At 44.4% G+C, this 18321-nt stretch overlaps 1 protein-coding gene across 1 annotated transcript in view; it reads left to right on the forward strand.

The window, feature by feature from the left end:
- Window positions 1-10909: 10909 nt before the first annotated feature.
- The window catches only part of ttn.1 (titin, tandem duplicate 1), a 176964-nt gene continuing 169552 nt past the window's right edge, over window positions 10910-18321 (forward strand). The window contains exons 1-6 of the mRNA XM_080902216.1: window positions 10910-11136; window positions 15556-15659; window positions 16973-17176; window positions 17571-17858; window positions 17942-18027; window positions 18112-18320. Of these exons, the coding sequence (XP_080758342.1) occupies window positions 15569-15659; window positions 16973-17176; window positions 17571-17858; window positions 17942-18027; window positions 18112-18320 (878 nt within the window). The 5' untranslated portion in view covers window positions 10910-11136; window positions 15556-15568. The remainder of the gene's footprint in view (window positions 11137-15555; window positions 15660-16972; window positions 17177-17570; window positions 17859-17941; window positions 18028-18111; window position 18321) is intronic.

The following is an 18321-nucleotide window of genomic DNA, read 5'->3' on the forward strand; positions in this document are numbered from 1 at the left end:
AGTGGTTGCAGTGGAGAATGCTTGTGCCTGCGGAAGTCTACCACCAGTTCCTTGGTTTTACTGTCGTTGATCTGGAGGTAGTTCAGCTGGCACCAGTCCACAAAGTCTTGGGTCAGACCTCTGTACTCCTTGTCGTCCCCATCAGTGATGAGGCCGACTATTGCAGAGTCATCAGAGAACTTCTGCAGGAAGCACTGGGTGGAATTGTGGGAGAAGTCTGCAGTGTAGATGGTGAAGAGGAACGGAGCCAGAACCGTTCCCTGTGGGGCCCCCGTACTGCAGACGACCCTGTCCGACACACAGCCCTGAGTCCTCACATACTGTGGTCGGTCGGTGAGGTAGTCCAGGATCCAGGTAGTGAGGTGATGGTCCACTCCAGAGTTCACCAGCTTGTCCTTTAGAACCGAGGGAAGAATGGTGTTGAAGGCACTGGAGAAATCAAAGAACATGATTCTCACAGTGCTTCCAGCGGTCTCCAGGTGAGCGAGGGAACGATGTAGGAGGTGAATGACGGCATCATCCGCTCCAATGCCAGGCTGGTAGGCAAACTGAAGTGGGTCCAGTGATGAGCTTATTAGGCGCCGAAGCTGAGCCAGGACCAACCGCTCCAGGGTCTTCATCAGGTGGGATGTCAGAGCCACCGGCCTGTAGCTGTTGAGGTCCTTGGGGCGTGAAGTCTTTGGCACTGGTACAACACAGGAGGTTTTCCAGAGCTGTGGGACTCTTCCCAACCTCAGGCTCAGGTTGAAGAGGTGCTCCATCACCCCACACAGTTGGTCCGCGGCAGGACCTGACGACCCTCGAGCTGATGCCATCTGGACCCGCTGCCTTCTTGCCATAGCATCTTACATAGGTATACATGTGAACAAAGAATACTGTGTGTGTGTGTGTGTGTGGGGGGGGGGGGGGGGGGGGGTCAGAGTGTGACCCCATAAATGACTTCCCTAAACCTGCTGGTCTGGAAGTCCAACAGTTCATCTAAACAAAAGGCACTTAGCCCAAAACAGACATAGCCACGTTTATCCTACCATAAAACAATAAGACAAGGTACGACCTCTTCCCACACTCCCAGGATGTAGGTGTGCATTCTAGTGTGGAATACACACCAAGCCTTTGTAGCCTGCTAAAGATCACACAGCCTATCACTACACAATTGATTATACACCTCTAAGCATATATGGTTAAATATTTCTAAGCATAAATGACAATCAACAATACAAAACCTAACAGTTTCCAACAGCGAATCTTTCTGTTAGAGGCTGTCCAGGATCACATATACTGTCTAACACTAACCCTCAGTCATGTATTATGCCTTATCCTTTAAAACCTGAACCATGAAATAACTGCCAGAAACATTAAATTTTTTTCAAAATAGTGTGTTTGTTGAGCCTTTAGGCAAAATATATAACAATACATCAAATTTTAATCTGCATATACAGTGGGGCAAAAAAGTATTTAGTCAGCCACCGATTGTGCAAGTACCCCCACCTAAAATGATGACAGAGGTCAGTAATTTGCACCAGAGGTACACTTCAACTGTGAGAGACAGAATGTGAAAAAAAAATCCATGAATCCACATGGTAGGATTTGTAAAGAATTTATTGGTAAATCAGGGTGGAAAATAAGTATTTGGTCAATAACAAAAATACAACTCAATACTTTGTAACATAACCTTTGTTGGCAATAACAGAGGTCAAACGTTTACTATAGGTCTTTACCAGGTTTGCACACACAGTAGCTGGTATTTTGGCCCATTCCTCCATGCAGATCTTCTCGAGAGCAGTGATGTTTTGGGGCTGTCGCCGAGCAACACGGACTTTCAACTCCCGCCACAGATTTTCTATGGGGTTGAGGTCTGGAGACTGGCTAGGCCACTCCAGGACTTTCAAATGCTTCTTACGGAGCCACTCCTTTGTTGCCCGGCGGTGTGTTTTGGATCATTGTCATGTTGGAAGACCCAGCCTCGTTTCATCTTCAAAGTTCTCACTGATGGAAGGAGGTTTTGGCTCAAAATCTCACGATACATGGCCCCATTCATTCTGTCCTTAACACGGATCAGTCGTCCTGTCCCCTTGGCAGAAAAACAGCCCCATAGCATGATGTTTCCACCCCCATGCTTCACAGTAGGTATGGTGTTCTTGGGATGCAACTCAGTATTCTTCTTCCTCCAAACACGACGAGTTGAGTTTATACCAAAAAGTTCTACTTTGGTTTCATCTGACCACATGACATTCTCCCAATCCTCTGCTGTATCATCCATGTGCTCTCTGGCAAACTTCAGACGGGCCTGGACATGCACTGGCTTCAGCAGCGGAACACGTCTGGCACTGCGGGATTTGATTCCCTGCCGTTGTAGTGTGTTACTGATGGTGACCTTTGTTACTTTGGTCCCAGCTCTCTGCAGGTCATTCACCAGGTCCCCCCGTGTGGTTCTGGGATCTTTGCTCACCGTTCTCATGATCATTTTGACCCCACGGGATGAGATCTTGCGTGGAGCCCCAGATCGAGGGAGATTATCAGTGGTCTTGTATGTCTTCCATTTTCTGATGATTGCTCCCACAGTTGATTTTTTCACACCAAGCTGCTTGCCTATTGTAGATTCACTCTTCCCAGTCTGGTGCAGGTCTACAATACTTTTCCTGGTGTCCTTCGAAAGCTCTTTGGTCTTGGCCATGGCGGAGTTTGGAGTCTGACTGTTTGAGGCTGTGGACAGGTGTCTTTTATACAGATGATGAGTTCAAACAGGTGCCATTCATACAGGTAACGAGTGGGGGACAGAAAAGCTTCTTACAGAAGACGTTACAGGTCTGTGAGAGCCAGAGATTTTCCTTGTTTGAGGTGACCAAATACTTATTTTCCACCCTGATTTACGAATAAATTCTTTACAAATCCTACCATGTGGATTCATGGATTTTTTTTCACATTCTGTCTCTCACAGTTGAAGTGTACCTCTGGTGCAAATTACTGACCTCTGTCATCATTTTAAGTGGGGGAACTTGCACAATCGGTGGCTGACTAAATACTTTTTTGCCCCACTGTATATGATTTTTCATTTGTATCACATTTGCTACATTAGCCATATTTTTGCAATTTAGTCATTAAAATGTGTCATGTAATTTATATAATTTTTTGAGGGTAAAAAAAAGTCACACTGATGATGTAGAAATCACACGTGTCAAATACGATACGCGGGGCTTTAAAGGGCTAATTAAAGCGATTGGTTCGTTTTCAGTTTGACACTGATTTCTATCTGGAGTTGTGCATCTTTGTTTTTTGTTAATTATAAAGATGATGCAACACTAGGGATGGGTATCTCCTGCTGCTGCAATTTTGACATAGTAGCTAGTGCAGTTATTCGTAAGTTGCAGTTATTTGTTTGTGCAATCTGTGCGTTTGTTTAGTAGTTAATCCTATGTGCCGATGTATATATTGGATGGTTGCATGTGGAAATAAAGAAGCAAATGATACAGAAGTGTATGGTATGCGTTTATTGTTGCGCGTCATCAGGGTCCTCATGTTTAGCCTGCCGCGGCCATTGGTTGGAGTAGCCGCAACATCATCCTCATCATTTCTGCTACACTGGCAGGGCTAGGGGCCAGGACTCTCCTCTTCGGGTTTTTGGGGGATGTTGCTAAATCCGGGTCCGATAACAGGCACCACACCCGCAGTAGATGCGCTCGGTGTGAGGTCTCGCAGCAAGCTATCAAATACGGCGCATTTCTCGGCTTTAAAAAAAAACGCTATGCGTCGCCAGGTGTTTCATCGGATTCTTGGTGTTACCTCCTTTGACAGTATCACAGTATCAGCTTAAAGCACTTGTTGCTGCTGAGTTTGCATATTTTGCTGTGAAGTACAGACAGACTTTTGACCGCTTCGCCTTGGGCATTTTTAATCTGTAGCTCTGCTCTAAAAGAACGTACGTGCCTGGCCCCGCCTACTATCCTCGGAAACGTAAAATGATTGGCTAGAAGTGTATCACAGCTCAGGAAAAAAAAAGCACCGAAATAAAGCACCGAAATGTGCGCTGCTTTTCGGTCTGGTTACTACCGTTTATGTCAGAACCGGTGCCATCATGGCACCGGACACCGGTACCCATCCCTATGCAACGCTCACCAAAAATTTTATTAGTCCTTTATTTATCCAGGTAAAAAATCTCATTGAGATTAAAAATCTCATTTCCAAGAGAGACCTGGCATCATGGCAACAAAAGTCACATACCACATAGGTATATAACATTTAAAACAAATACAACATCCTATACCAACATGTGTAAAATATACAATAACAGATCAAATTAAGATTACATTAAAAACAATCACACTGAGTAAAAGAGCTGTTCTCTCGTTCCTTTAAGACAGACTTAAACTCTCCCAAGGTAACCAAGTCTGATAATTTCAGTTCCTTCTGCAGATTATTCCAGGAAGCAGGGGCAGCGTATTTAAAAGCCTCTTTCCCCCAATTCTGTTCTGATTTTTGGGACAATCAATTGTATGATATTGTGCGAATATCATACAATTGATTGTCCTTTCCAGGATATCCCAGCGACTCTCAGTCTGGTACAGATCTCGACTGCACGGCGTCCGTGTGGGAAAGTGCTGCCCTGTGTTCGCTCTTTCACAGTTTGAGCCTCAGCGTCGTCTTGGAATCGATCCAAAAATCCCAGAAAGCAAAACAACAAAAGCAGTCAGCTGACTTTTTCTTTTGGCACAAAGCGTTGTTGCTTATCCTAGAGCTCCGACCCAAGAGAAAGCTTGATCCACACTGCAGAGTGATGGTGTCGATGGTCCATTTTAAACACAAGAAAAGATGCAGAATTGTGATTTCTGAGATCATGAGCTTTAAAATGCATAGAAACGCGGGAGAGTGAAATGTTTGCATAGCAGAGATCATATCTGGCGTGAACAGTTTTCTTCCGGTGCGTCCAGCTGTTCATCCAGGTGAGCTGCAGGAAACTTCAGCCTGCAAATCATCAACAACTGATCCATCCTGAGATGATCTCAAACCACTGACAGCGAGCAGTTTCAGGGCCACTAAATCAAACTGAAATCTTGTCACTTTAACCAAAGCTTCATGGTATCCATCCATCTTTTGTGAACAATAAATGTATTTGGAGCTTTCTGATGTTTGTGTGTTTAAGTCGTGTAGCTGAATATATGGTTATTTTTCTCTTTAAGCCATTGATCAGCTGTGGAAGCGCTCATTCTTATTTCAGTGATTCATCTATTCTATGCTGCGTATCCTTGTCGGGGTCGTGGGGTTAGGGTTCGCCTATCCTAGCTGCCATAGGGCGAGAGGCAGGTCACGGGGCTAACACATAGAGACAGACAACCATTCACACCTGTGGGCCATTTAGATTCACCCGCTAACCCAGGGGTGGGAAATTCCAGGCCCCGAGGGCCGGTGTCCTGCAGGTTTTAGATCTCACCTTGGGTCAACACACCTGAATCACATGATTAGTTCGTTACAGGCCTCTGGAGAACTGCAGGAGCTAATTTATCCATTTAAATCAGCTGTGTTGGTTCAAGGACACATCTAAAACCTGCAGGGACACCGGCCCTCGAGGCCCGGAGTTGCCCACCCCTGCACTAACCCTAACCCCACTAACTGCATGCCTGTGGACTGTGGGAGGAAGTACGCGGAGAGAACATGAAAACCCGGCCAGGTGGTGGAATCAAACTCACGACCTTCTTGCTAATCACCGTGCACTATGCTGCCATGAATCATTAAATTATTAATGCTCTTTGTTCAGGTTGGAGCGATGAAATAATACTAAAAAACAAAGAAAAGTAAAGTAATATGACAGTAACTCGATTGGATCGTACATTGATGTCACATAAAGAAAAGTAAAAATCAGACTGTGTATACGTTTGCTTTACATCAGTGAATGCAGATAAAGTTCATCAGTGAATGCAGATAGTGTGGGTTTGTTGCAGTACTCCTGAGCGCCTTTAGAAGGCGCTGTTGCTCTGAGCAGCTCTAATGGCTCCAGGGTCTAAACACATTTAGTTTTGATGATATCTGAGCCGCAGAGACAGAAATGGATCAGCAGCAGCAGCACAGCCTCAGACTTTCACTTTACCCATTCAATCATGTATTTTTAAACGCTAAGGTTAGGTTAGGTTAGGCGGTCAGTACTCGTTAATTTAGCTGAATCTAATTCAGTGTAGCTGGGTTTATTCAACTGGTAGTTTTACTCAGTTACTGGTACATGACAATAGATATTTCAGACACAGAAATCAGCATTACATGCTCGGCGTCAGTCAGGATTACATTAACTGCCAAGTTTAACTACTTATAGCAAGGTAGTTGCAAAAACAGCAACTGCCTAATTACAAATGTTAGTAGGTTAGTATTAGCTGCTTCTGACATTCACAAATGATAATGTTACAGTGAGATTAACATTCAGACATTAAGTGTCTCAGCACAGCATTTGCAGGTCATTTCACATATTAGGAATCGAGCATTAGCAAGCTGATAACCTTCAGCTCCACACTTCTCTCATCAGAAAATAAGAGGTGCATATATTTCAAGTTAACATCAGAAGTGAGGATGCTGACATTAAAACATTGACGTTGCCCAGGTACAACTAATCTGAAGCAGCTACTAGCTGAAAATATCCTCCTCCATGAAAATAACTTGTAATATCCAGCATAGTCAGTCACCTTCTCACATAATGTTTTTTCTTTATTTCCATCACCATCAACAATATCAATGAACACATTATGTAGGAATCATGTAGTAAACACAAAAGTGTAAAATAAAATAACTCAAATCATGATTTATATTTTAGCTTCTTTGTAACAGCCCCCTTTACTTTGATCCCTGCTTTGCTCGCTCTTCTTCTCCATCAGCTCCGTGAGGTCGTCTCCTGAAATGGTTTCCAACAGCCTGGACGGAGTTCCCAGAGATGCTGAGCACTTGTTGGTCCTTTAACTTCACTCTGCACTCCATCTCATCCCAAACCATCTCCACTGGGATCAGGTCAGGTGACTGTGGAGGCCATAGCTAACATAGATAATATTTGAACAAAGAAGCTAATGTTAGCAGCCAGTCATCAGACACAGAGGCTAGAATTCATTTCAAAGCTTTCGATGTACGGTCAACAGTAGCAACCGGTTTCAGATATTTAAAAAGTTTCAGATATTAAAAAGTAGCTCACTTCAGGAGGGAGTCCGCGCCTTGACCACCCGATCACCATCAGCTGATCATTGATCATGATTGAAGTAGCAACAGGAGAGGGAGGGGGGAGAATGAGAGGAGAAGAGGCAGCTGGGCAGCAAAGACACAGAATAACTGCAGCTTTGTGTCTTTGTTTCATTCCAGCTGAAGTCCGGCACGAATCGCTTCCCTTTCACCTACATACGGATGTGTTGTGATTGGTCCAGCCCAGAGTTGATCATGACCAGTTGGCTAATCCACCACCTTTCATTGTTTATACAAAAACAAACAAAGATAAAAATGAAAAATCACCATCGTTGATGATGAACCTCTTAACCTGAACACCTCGTTACCCCGAGGAGCTGCTCAGTGTTCGCTGAAGGAGAAGGTGACCTGTGTGACGCTGGAACAACCTGACTGGATCCTGGTTCGTCCGATTAAAGCTAACAGAGTCCAAACCAGAGGAAAACGTCTCTTTGTTTGTGGTGCTTACACTTGTTGGTGGAATATTCACTGCTGTCCTGTGAGAACCTTTTTCATACTTGAATAAGCAGCCCGTGTGTCTTATCCCTCTAACGAGCTCACACTCTGGTCCTTCCTACGTTTCAGTGCTCTGCAAACCTCACATGGGCTACGTTTGCACCTGGCAGTGAATGTTTGTGTGTTCTTTGTCTCTTTGCGTTTTGTCTCTGTCGTTTTTCTGTTGCAGTCTTCGGGTCATGGTCCGGGTCTGTGGCTGGAACTTTCCATCAGGCTCCCGAGCCTACCTGGTATCCGTCCCTGGGCGGGGCCACGTCCTCCTCCACTTCCTCACAGCTGGAGCTGATGGCAGGCCATCAAGAGAGTGATTTAAGCCTCACGCTGACATTTGTCTCTCCATTTGGGAAATCACTCTGTGTCTCACCTGCCTGCCGTCCTGCAGGAACGTCCGGATCGCAGGAACGTCCGGATCGCAGGTCACACCGCCTTTCCACACCGCTCAGCTCACTCCGGATCACGTCACCCCTCTCCCATCATTTCCTCCTCCTACAATGTGACTCCTTAACTGTCCCGTTCCAGTCTGCATCTCTGCGCCCGTTCCCTGTTTTTAGATCCACGTCCACCGAGCCACGTTACCCAGGCCACAACAAGCTCTATGTTTTGTTGCCTTGTCACGATTTCCAGTTTAACTAATAAATATATTGTAAACCTACCTGCTGAGTCCAGTTTTGTACTGACCTGTCAGTCCTGTGACAAAGTATCTTTATTTTCATTTAAAAGGCTTCATATGGCAAAATTAGTCCTCAGTTTAGATCACAAAATCCTTAACTGGTAACTGCCTGAATTACAACATGAAATAAGTATTTCTTAAACCACTGGAAGCTCCTCCTGTGCCGTCACTAACCACGTCTCCTCTAACAGTAGATCTGTGAGCAGCCGTGATGAACTGCCTATATGTAAGGACGTGTTTCATGAGGCCTGGAGCCTCCTGCAGTCAGTCTCAGCTTTCCTCATTTATGTGTTTAATTTAGTACATTTTACTAAACCAATAAATCTTCCCAGTCTTCCGTTGTTGTTGTGATTTATAGTTTCCTCAGTCCCGGCTAACTTCCTGTGAAGAAGCTTGTTTTTAGCCGACAGACGGCCCAGCCAGGCAGACACGGGAACTCTCACTACGCTCGCTCACATCTGTGACTAAAAATAGAATTACAATAGAAACACATTCAAGATCACAGCTGTGAATAAAGTACCGCAGTGTGAGTCTGTTTCAGCCACAGACGATGAGTCCTGCACACCATCGACCTGCTGAGGCTTTCACACCACTGACAACAGCTGCGTCACTTCAGGCACCTTTAATGTGAAGACGAGTGAGGGCTGCTTCACATCTGAGCTTAACTGTGATTGGTGGAAACACAAACATGTAATCCTCCACAGGAAGATGTTTAACAAGAAACAAGCACGTGTGAAACAGCAGCAACTAAACCAGTTTGTCCTTACAGGGAGGGGCCACGACTGGTTGGGGTGAGGGGAAGGAAGACGGGAAAAAGACACGCTGTGGAAGAGAGCCGGAGCTTAACAACTAATGATTAAGTACAGAAAGGTGAGTGAAGCAGAAAAACTCAATGCATCATGGGAATCCCCGGCAGCCTACATCTATTGCAGCATAACTAAGGGAGGATTCAGGGTCACCTGGTCCAGCCCTAACTATATGCTTTAGCAAAAAGGAAAGTTTGAAGCCTAATCTTGAAAGTAGAGATAGTGTCTGTCTCCCGAATCCAAACTGGAAGCTGGTTCCACAGAAGAGGGGCCTGAAAACTGAAGGCTCTGCCTCCCATTCTACTTTTAAATACTCTAGGAACAACAAGTAGGCCTGCAGAGCGAGAGCGAAGTGCTCTAATAGGGTGATATGGTACTACAAGGTCATTAAGATAAGATGGGGCCTGATTATTTAAGACCTTGTATGTGAGGAGCAGGATTTTGAATTCTGGATTTAACAGGAAGCCAAAACAGGAGAAATCTGCTCTCTCTTTCTAGTCCCTGTCAGGACTCTTGCTGCAGCATTTTGGATCAGCTGAAGGCTTTTCAGGGAGTTTTTTGGACTTCCTGATAATAATGAATTACAGTCGTCCAGCCTGGAAGTAATAAATGCATGAACTAGTTTTTCAGCGTCACTCTGAGACAGGATATTTCTAACTTTAGAGATGTTGCGCAAATGGAAGAAAGCAGTCTTACATATTTGTTTAATATGTGCGTTGAAGGACATGTCCTGGTCAAAAATGACTCCAAGGTTCCTCACAGTGTTACTGGAGGCCAAGGTAATGCCATCCAGAGTAAGAATCTGGTTAGATACCATATTTCTAAGATTTTCAGGGCCGAGTACAATAACCTCAGTTTTATCTGAATTAAGAAGCAGAAAGTTAGCGGCCATCCAGGTCTTTATGTCTTTAAGACATTCCTGCAGTAGATTCCAGCACTGCTTCCATCTGTCACTGGATGACCTGATTGATAAAAGCAGGAAAAACTCACCAAGATTGAGACTCATGACACACTTCAGGTGTACAGTTCAGTAAGGCAGATTTTACCTTCAGGAATCAACAAGTCAAAAAGCAAAATGTTGAAAAAAAATGTAAATAATATTTAGGTGCAACCAAATTTTCATGAAAACTGATCCAGACAAACAGAAAGTGTCTATAAAGAGCAACAATACACAACTTACACAATGTGCTGTCACCGAAATCACTTCTTACATTAGTGGACTTAACTGACCTCCAGGTCAAGCTAGGACAATGATGGACGACTGACAGCTGCATTACTAAACTCTGCTACCAAACCATGAAGCAGCAGAAAGGTTCTGATCCACAGGATGAGCCCCAGGAGCTCCGCTGACTCCTGAGATATGAAGCGTGGGTTTGTTGGGGTGTTGTAACAGCCGGCCGGTGGGAGGGGGGCTTTGACTGACAGGAACAGCCTCTGCCTCCTTTTGCTCAGCAGTTCTCAGTGACTCTGGGTCTGCAGAAGAACTTGTTCTCTCCGATTCCTTTAAAACACGGAGGTTCAGGTGTGTGTGAACGAGCTGCCGTCACACACTCTTAGCCTGATCCGAATCAGAGGATCGGGGTGGGCAGCCTCACAGGCTGCAGGGTGCATAAATGGCTGCTATGTCCCATCATGCCCCCTGAGTGTTTCAGCAGCCAATGGGGAGCGTCGGTGCTCTGATGATGCAGGTTGTCCCCCTGGTATAAAACCCTAAAGCACCATCTGGGCCCTCCTGAGCAGTTTGAGCATTCCCAACCTCGCCTCGGGTGGAGGGATTGCGAGGAGGGAAAGCAAAACTACACGGCCTCTATTCTGTGTAGTTTTGTTTTTTTTCGGGGGATATTTCGAGGCTCGACCGTTCTCATCTTGGATTTTTCTGGAAAAACCTTCCTGGATAAGGAGACCGTTGCTCGTTGCTCTGACGGGCTCCGTCCCATCATTTCAGGCACTCTTGTGATACAAGTGAGTACTCGCCGGTCCCCTAATGATGCTGACTCGTGGGGTTTACGGCGATTGGGGGGTCAGGGCTCGGGGTTTGGGTGAACTGTGTTTGGGTTTTGTGTTGGTTTGATGTTTTTCGGGTGCAGATTGCAGGTTGGCCCTATTCAGCGGGCTGTGCACTGACCCCAGGAAGGCCAAGAATAGCTGCTGATAGCATGAGAGTGGACTGTCAGCTGGGCGGCTGATGGCTTTTTAAGGGAATCAGCAGCAGGGCTATCACTTCACCCCCAGCTATGCGCCACATGCTGTCTGTCAATCAAGCTGCTCGAGGTTGGGGAGGGGGTGGTGGATATTTTTGGCCACTGCCTTATCTGTCGCTCAGCTCGATCTGTAAATATGGGCTGAGTTTATCAGGTCTGATCCTGTTTGGCTTATGATGAAGCGAAGTGTTCGTATTGATTGTTGATAAGGCTGCGATCAGCTGATCAGGTGCTGAAAGTTCACAGAGAAGGTGAGAGACTCACAACTCTGCCTGAAATCAGCTGACAGCGCTGAATAAGAGCAGCAGCTGTCCCAGCGAGGCGTTCAGTGTCACAGTCAGAGAGCAGGAACAAATCAATCACCAGTAACTGATTATTGATCACCAGCTCCTTAAAGAGGTGTGAGAGTGGTTCAGCCTGTTTCCACAGACTTCAGATTCACAGCACTGGAGGATTTTTAGTCTTACTTTAAGGAGCTTCACACTCGTCCTCAGACTCCAGCTGTACGTTTTTACAGGGTTTCTGTGATTGAGCGTCCAAAGTCAATAAATGCGACGTCACACTCGAGATGTTAACCATGTGACAGTAAAGGTTTTTAAATAACTGTCTGACAGCAGAAACAGCTGCACGCTAGACTGCAGCCAGCGTTAAACCAGGATTACTGCAGCTGCATCGTGGACACAAAAGGAACGACGTTTAAACGGCTTCATGTTTGTTCGTGTCTTTGATCTGATCGTCACATTTACATGAAGTGTCATTAAGCTGCTTTTACAGGTGAAAGATTTCATTTATTCCTGTCATTATAAGGTTTCAATGGGAGTTGTCTTTGAATCAAAGCTTTATTGACTGTTTGATTCTCAGATAAGTATGGAAGCCTGTTTGTGCCAAAAAAGTATAAAAATGACTTTATGTTACCCGAGCTTTAGTCTCATAATATCAATAAACTGACTAATTTCATCACACTTATAATTATAACCAACACGTTATGTGGTTCCATTTTATGATGAGAAAATTGAGGTTTTAAATTTTAAATTCATAAAATTGTAACAAAATAAAAAAACAAAACAAAAGATGTTTTTAATTAATTACGGCAGAAAAAGCTTTTGAAAGCACAACATCTTTGTTTCTGTTTTTTACAAAAACCACAGCGAATAATCAACAATCAGAACCATTTAATTTAATGCTTCAATAATATGTAACGTGGTTATTTGTCAGCAACATGAAACCAGAGTGCAGAGAGAAAGAAACTTGAAATAAGAACATGAGTGGAGACAAACGTGGAAAACCCACAGTGACTCGTCTGAAAAGATTTCACAGCAAAATCAAAGATTTGTGTTAATCAACATTTCAGTCCAAATTCTGCCACGAAGAGATTTTAGAACAAAATCAACATAAACACAGAATCATGTCTAAATAACAATGTGGTGGATAAAAACACTCCACAGCACATTTCACCTGTAAGAGTTTGTGTCACATGAAGTGGAAACAACAACGAGCTCCATTTATTTAAAGATCACGAACCTGTGAGAAGATCCACTGCATCACTGCACTGACTAATAACATGCGTCGTTGTTATTATTATTATTATTATTATGGTTTTTAGTCTGCAGTAAAATCAGGAACCAAAGAGTTAAAACAGCAGACTCAGCTTTAGATCTGATCTGATGATTGATGGTTATAATTACTTGGAAACAGCTAATTAAATGTTGAAGATGATGGATGAGTTTACAGTATGAAGCACCTTCAGCTGAATGCTGTTGTGATTGGTGCTGTATAAATAAAGTTGAATTGAATTTGTTTATATCAATGAAGACAAACTGGTCCACGTCCACACTGAGGTCACAGCAGAGTGGACATGATCAGTGTTTGGTCAGTGGACCTTTAACAGTTCACACCAGAACACATTTGAGTTTTTCATCAGACTTTGTATTTTCAGGGAAACTTTTATTTCTATTTAAAATCAGTTTGTTTTTTTCCAGCATGCTAATCAGAGTCATGTTGTTCATCTCTGTGTCAGCGGCAGCATAAATGTTCTTTGTAAAAGTGCAAACCTGCAGCTGCTGCCGCCCGTCAGACATTTATAGCCGCCGTCCGTCTCACCTGTCTCACAGCTCTGAAACTCAAACCTCTGAGTGAAGCTGCAGAGACACTCAGCACATTTCCATCCAGCTGCTTTTAACTACATGTAAATGTGTCCCTCAACACAAACCCGAGTAGAGTTAATCACTTCATCAATTAGTCAAATGCATCCTGTGTTCCTACCAACCCAGGCAAGCACGACATGCAGGTGCAACTCTGAATGCAGAGCTCAGAGTTTGGGTCACCTCAGTGTAAAAACTGGATTTCTTCTTCTGCTCTGTTATTTACAGCAGCTTAGGATAAACTATACTATAGTTTATCCTAAGCTGTTTATCAGCACGGGGACTCCCAGTTTGTGCAGTGTTTAGATCATAATAGTCAGTTAATGCTGCCGCTGATGAGCCTTTGAAACCCTTTGTCAGCGTCTCTGATCGTTTGAACACTGCTGTGAGCGCGCAGCTTGTTCATCGGCGTGCTCACGCAGACGGTACTTAGTTATCATTAAACCAGTTTCACTGTTAAGAGGAAGCAGCTCTGCCTGACTGTTACATCATCCTGCTGAAGGACTGATGAGGCGTCCTCACAGGAGTCACTTCAGCCACATGATTGGTCAGTGACTCTTTCACACAGTGGTTATCTAACACGTCTCCACCCAGAGTGTGCTGCATGAGTCGCAGTAGCTGCTGCGTCGGTGACCGTCTCGATGGGCTTTCACAGGTTCTCGTTTCCTTTGTGGTTCTAACGCGACAGAGCTTTCTCGCCCTGTGACACAGACGGGCTCTGTGGACCGATGGACGGAGCTGAAAGTGTACGAATGTTCTTCAACCTTTGCAAACAACGACTAACATCAGAAAAGTGTTTCTGTTATATGTTGGTTACATCTATAAACACAGGATCTACAGCACCATCCCAGCGGGGGATCAGCTACACCTTAGCATCGTCACAAAGCTATGACATCACAACAACACGGCCAATCAAAGGACTGAGAGAACAGAGAATATAACAGCCAACATACCCAAGTGCACGTCACAACCATTTACTCACCTGTGGACTGTCCAGTGTGAAGACTAAAGAAATCTAAAGGTTCAAATGAACAATCTGGATATGCACATGTAGGATATCAGAGACATTTGTACATTATCAGGAAAGAAATGTATCACACAGCAAGAAAAGCAGCAGAAAAACACGTGTTTGTGATTTAAAGCAGAGAATGGAAGCTGACTGGTTCACAGAAGGCAGGCAGCGTGATGATGTCAGCATCAGCGTGGGAAACAGGAAGTGATATAAAGAATAGGATGAGCGATCAGCACTAGAAGAAAGAAATGACTGAATGAATCATTTATTTTATCTCAATGAAAGTAAAATTTGACAAAACGAGTATTTAACATAAAACTTGTTTTATTAGTTTTAAATTTGATCACAGAAGATAAAGTTAAAATACGGATTCGAATAAACTAGTAAACACAGGTTGCAACAAATAACACAGCAGCTAAACTGAAACTGAATCATTGAAGTTTTCTGGAGAAACAACATTATGAGAAGAAGCATCCACAATGCTCCACCTCCGTCTGCAGCTTCGCCTCCATCTGCTGCTCCACCACCTCGGCCTCCAGCCTGAGGCCGTCCGATTGGCTGTTCTGCTCTCACGTCTCTCTGTATTTGCTCAGATTAGGTTCCACTCTGGTTCCTCCGCTGCTCTGCACGCCCAGCTACACCCAGCTACACCCACAGTTCTCCACACCTTTTGACCCAGTCTGCATCCTCAGCCTGGCAGCACTTATTCATCTTTCATCTCACTGCATTGATCTCATGCAGCCATAAAATCTACATATTTGTAAAAACATGTTGTAATCTCGTTTTTGTCCTGCAATGACTGAAACAATAAAGTGAAAATCTGATGATTTTTTCATTCGTATTAAAAAGGCTGCAGGTTTGTTTGTATCTGCAGCTGTTAGTGGCTGCTCTACTCCTGCACTGGTTTAGTGGCAGCAGGTGGAGAATTAGCTCCACCTGCTGCTGATCTGTCAGTTTCTCTGCCAATGAAACCAAAGCCTGCTGCTGTTTTCTTTATTCTGGGCTGATCACCTCGTTTGTGTTCCAGGGTGCCGATCATCATGTCAACTCAAGCGCCGACGTTCACGCAGCCGCTACAGAGCGTCGTGGCACTGGAGGGTAGTGCCGCCACGTTCGAGGCTCAAGTTAGTGGTAAGAGAAACGTGTGATGGTGACGTTCTGCAGAGGACGATGTTTGACACTGTTGTATTTACACTGGAGATACAAAGAATGAGCAGATGTTTGACTTCATTAGTTAGAAAGGAGAGAAATAATGTTAAAGTTCATATAAAAACTATTAGACATTGAAGCCATGCAGCTGGTACAGAGGTTCACTGCAGACTGTGCAACATTCATATCTGGACTCTTTGTATTTATAGAGAGAAATGATGGACTTTTGAGGGGTAAATGTTCTCGTCACCTTTCTTTCTTTTCTCGTGGCGAGCGAGGCTTTTACAGGCTGCTGCTGCTTTCAGGGACATTCTGACATTTGGAAGGTTGGAGTCAATGCCTGTGATAAAAATAAAGCTGACAGAATTTCAGCAGATGCCTTTCCCTTTCAGGAACTCAGGGGAAGCATGTGCCAACATTTACACAGACAGCTCCTGATTGGCTCTTCAGCCTTTCTCCCTCAGTTTTCTGTTTTAAGTCCAAACAGCCCAAACCACAGGGAGCTGAGATGGTTGCTGCATTGCTGCTTGCTATTGGTGGCAGTGTTTGAGGGGAGAACAGTCTGCTTCTTGTTGCTTTGACCCAATGATTGCTTGACTTAAAAGGAGAAATGTCATTTGTTCTAAGTTTAACCAGTGAGTATAAGAGCAGCCGTCCTTTATTCTCCTGACAGACTGGTGCAATCAGTCACACAGGGACGGCTCTGCAGGTCGAGCTAGGTAACGATGAAGCCACATGAAGGAAACATATGAAGCTTCTGAAGTTTAGTCTTGATTCTTTCATGATTAACCAGGTAAAACAAACCTGATAGTGACGTTTTTCTGCTCTGACTTCATCTCACTGACGGTCTCATGATTCAAAAGAATTACTCTTTGTTGTATTGATCTTAGTTCTTATTTCCTTTAAAGCTCTCGTATATTTTAAACAGTAATTGTATTTTTGAATCCATCCACCCAGTTTTAAAATGTTTAATTTCTACTTTAGCTAAATAAATATCACATTTTCAGTTTCTATATTTTTAAACAATTTGAAAACCTCATGTGAACAACGTTAATCTTAAAGATGATTTTTTTAAATTTCAAATAAAAAGTTGAACATGAAAATTTGCTAAACTCTTAATAAAGTTTCTCCCACTCGTTCGTCGTTTGCTTTTCCTTTCACATTTTTGTTTCATGCATTAAAATCTCACTGTTTTACTGAAAGCACTGACTTTGTGGCTCAGGTCTTAGTCCCGGATCCTTTGGTGCATGTTGGTTTGTGGGTTCTCCGACAGAGTCTCATGCATCTCTTTGCAGGTTCTCCAGTTCCTGAGGTGAGCTGGTTCCGTGATGGCCAGGTACTTTCTGCTGCCGCTCTGCCCGGCGTTCAGATCTCGTTCAGCGATGGCCGCGCTGTTCTGAGGATTCCTGCTGTGACCGCCGCGCACAGCGGACGATTTTCTGTCAGAGCCACCAACGGTGCTGGACAAGCCACAAGCACAGCCGAACTCTTAGTTACAGGTGAGCTCACAGGAGGACTTCAAGTGGTAAACTAAAGCACTTCTGCTCCATGAACATTTCCCATACATTTCTTTTCAAAAAAGCTGCTACGAACAGCAAATTTTAATGTTAAAATTTTGATATTTATAGATTGTAAAGAAGGTTTGTTTGTGTATATGTTATCATTTAGCTGCCATCCAGAGTTCTCAAAGGATAAACAGCAGTGGATAACGGTCGGCAGACGTTGCAACATCATGAGCTGATTTTTAACACCCGTCTGAATCAAACTGAAAACAAACTGTTATTAAAAATTCAGTTTTCTAAAAAGTCATAAACTGGCTTTATTTTATTGTGTACTTGCACAACGAAATGCTGAGATCAGCTGATATAAAGCGACCTGTACCTCCTTCTCCAGCGGAGACGGTGCCTCCGAGCTTCATTCAGAGACTACAGAGCTCCACGGTGAGACAGGGCAGCCAGGTGAGGCTGGATGTTCGAGTCACCGGGATCCCCGCACCTGGGGTAAAATTCTACAGAGAAGGGGCCGAGATCCAGAGCTCCACCGACTTCAGAATCATCCAGGACGGAGACCTGCACAGCTTGCTGATTGCTGAAGCCTTCCCAGAGGATTCTGGGACGTATTCGGTGACAGCCACCAACAGCAGCGGACGGGCCACCTCCACAGCCGAACTGCTGGTTCAGGGTAAGAACCGTTCGTCTCTGCTTCTTCTTCCTTTTGGAAATTGCTTTGATGAAAAACACAGACTAAAGAAGAGACATTTTCAGGCGAAGAAGCCGTTCCAGCAAAGAAAACAAAGACCTTGATTTCAACCGCCCAGATTTCAGAGACCCGACACACCAGAGTAGAAAAGGTAAAAAAATCCTCAAAGAAATGTGTGATTGTCTAATTTACTCATACTTAATCTAACTTCATGAACTCTGCTGTCCGTCCCCAGAAGATGGAGGCCAGTTTCCAGGCCTCCGCCATGATGGAGATGCAGATAGAGGGCGCAGAGCTGGCTCACAAGACTCCACCCAGAGTTCCTCCGAAACCCACATCCAAGTCACCAAGTCAGCCATCACTGGTGGCCAAGGTGACCGGGGGACGGCAACAGTCACCGTCACCTGTCAGACATGTGAAGGCACCCACGCCCACGCCTGTCAGG

Source organism: Rhamphochromis sp. 'chilingali', assembly GCF_963969265.1.
Source record: "Rhamphochromis sp. 'chilingali' genome assembly, chromosome: 14".
Classification (NCBI taxonomy): domain Eukaryota; kingdom Metazoa; phylum Chordata; class Actinopteri; order Cichliformes; family Cichlidae; genus Rhamphochromis; species Rhamphochromis sp. 'chilingali'.